Source organism: Palaemon carinicauda, chromosome 14 (genome assembly GCF_036898095.1).
Source record: "Palaemon carinicauda isolate YSFRI2023 chromosome 14, ASM3689809v2, whole genome shotgun sequence".
Classification (NCBI taxonomy): Eukaryota; Metazoa; Arthropoda; class Malacostraca; order Decapoda; family Palaemonidae; genus Palaemon; species Palaemon carinicauda.
In genome coordinates this window covers 33,275,939-33,277,501 of record NC_090738.1, presented here as the reverse complement: position 1 = coordinate 33,277,501, position 1,563 = coordinate 33,275,939, and the positions used below count along the sequence as shown (strand labels likewise).

At 42.9% G+C, this 1,563-nt stretch overlaps 2 protein-coding genes across 2 annotated transcripts in view; both read right to left on the bottom strand.

Moving 5' to 3' along the window:
- Positions 1-513, bottom strand: part of LOC137652718 (uncharacterized) — a 548-nt gene extending 35 nt beyond the window's left edge. The window contains exons 1-2 of the mRNA XM_068386122.1: positions 439-513; positions 1-334 (exon numbers count right to left, since the gene is read on the bottom strand). The exon at positions 1-334 is cut by the window's left edge and continues 35 nt beyond it. Of these exons, the coding sequence (XP_068242223.1) occupies positions 1-334; positions 439-513 (409 nt within the window). The remainder of the gene's footprint in view (positions 335-438) is intronic.
- Positions 514-549: 36 nt separating this feature from the next.
- LOC137652717 (uncharacterized) lies at positions 550-1,134 on the bottom strand. The gene is made up of 2 exons (XM_068386121.1): positions 888-1,134; positions 550-686 (listed from the first exon to the last, which is right to left on the bottom strand). Exons 1-2 carry the CDS (start codon positions 1,132-1,134, stop codon positions 550-552), a joined length of 384 nt encoding a protein of 127 aa, XP_068242222.1.
- Between the last annotated feature and the right edge of the window lie 429 nt (positions 1,135-1,563).

Sequence of the window (1,563 nt, the reverse complement as noted above, 5' to 3'; positions counted from 1 at the left end):
ACATATCTTGAAACACTGTTTTCTTTTGCTTTCGAGGACTTCGATGCTTTTGCTTCCGCTGATTATAGTATGCTTTTGCTGGGTTATAATAGTAACGGTACTGCTGACGTTGGTTCCTCTGTCCTGGCTGTTGCCTTGGGCATGGTGGTTGAATCTCTGCGTCGTATTCATTTTTGCTTTGTTCATACATCGGAACAGTTTTAGCTTTAACCACTTTCTTAAACTTCTCCTCGAATGCCTCCTGCATGAATTCGGGTTTGTCCCCGTGTCTGTCCGGATGTAACTTCAAGGCCAAGCCTTTGAAGGTATTTAAAATTTCTGCCCTCGTGGCCGTCTGACCCACACCCAAAAAACCTCATAATGGCTTTGACTTTCCCATATCTTCTTTAGCGCCTACACATCTTCTATGAAGTTCAAACATTCCTCAGATCCCTTTACCGTTCTAACAGCTTCGAAGTCCTTCATGGCAGCGTCGAAAAGGCCAAGTTTGAGAAGGTGCTTTCCTCGTAGCATTTAGGCTCTGCATCCTTGAAGACCTTTCTCAATGGCTTAGCAGCAGTCCAGTATGATATCCGTGTCAAGAGGGTTTCCGGAGGCTGCGTTCGCTTCAGCTGGAAGGCGATGCAGAAGAGCATTTTCAGTTTTTAGAATTTCCAGTAACTTTTCTTGGTCCTTTATCTGAAGATCTTTTTGGACGCAGTCATTTTCGAGTTCTTCTATTTTCTTATTATGGATTTTCTTAAATTCTCCCATTTCCTCCATTTCCGTTTCAAGGATTTCCTGTTTCTTCTCCTGTTCCTTCATCTGAAGATCTTTTTGGAAGCAGTCGTTTTGCAGTTTTTCTATTGTCTCATTATGCATTTTCTTAATTTCTTCCATTTCCCTGCTTAGAATTTTCTGTTTCCTCTCCTGTTCCTTCATCTGAAGATCTTTTTGGAAGCAGTCGTTTTGCAGTTTTTCTATTGTCTCATTATGCATTTTCTTAATTTCATCCATTTCCCTGCTTAGAATTTCCTGTTTCTTCTCCTTTTTCTTCTTCTGAAGATCTTTTTCAGCGCAGTCAATTTTCAGCTTTTGATAATCTGTCTCTTTTTGAGCTTTCAGTTTTTCTTGCGTCTCTTTCTCTGTATTCATCTCATCTATTACTCTTCTCAATTCATTTAGTTGTCCTTCTTTAATCCCTCCTTCTCATAGCAAATATTATTCCACCGAATATGGCGCCAGCAGCAGCCAAACCGATGTAAGTTGTCTCGTTACCATGAGAAAGGATTTCCTCCCTCGCTCCGATGTCTAATTCGGGGAGAAGTTTACCAACAAACCATCTTGATTTCAACTGGTCGTTGAATCTCAAAGCTTCTGCCTCCATTTGCCGCAATCCAAGTTCACACCCACGTAGTTCCTCACGGGCTTTCCAAAAGCCCCCAATCCAAGGACAGCGCTGCAGCCACCCACCTAGGAAGCCATCCTGAGAGGCGACTGCACGACAGTCTCCAAAACGCGACGCCTCTGGGAGAAGCTACGAAAACCTTTTGAAGACTAAGGACTCCTGGAGAGTTCGCAGCT

Excerpts from the sequence above, each read along its gene's own strand:
- LOC137652717 (XM_068386121.1), bottom strand. The coding sequence starts at position 1,134 with ATGAATACAGAGAAAGAGACGCAAGAAAAACTGAAAGCTCAAAAAGAG. Across the intron at positions 687-887 it reads GAGGAAACAGAAAATTCTAA|ATCTTCAGATAAAGGACCAA; the intron begins GCAGGGAAATGG and ends GCGTCCAAAAAG.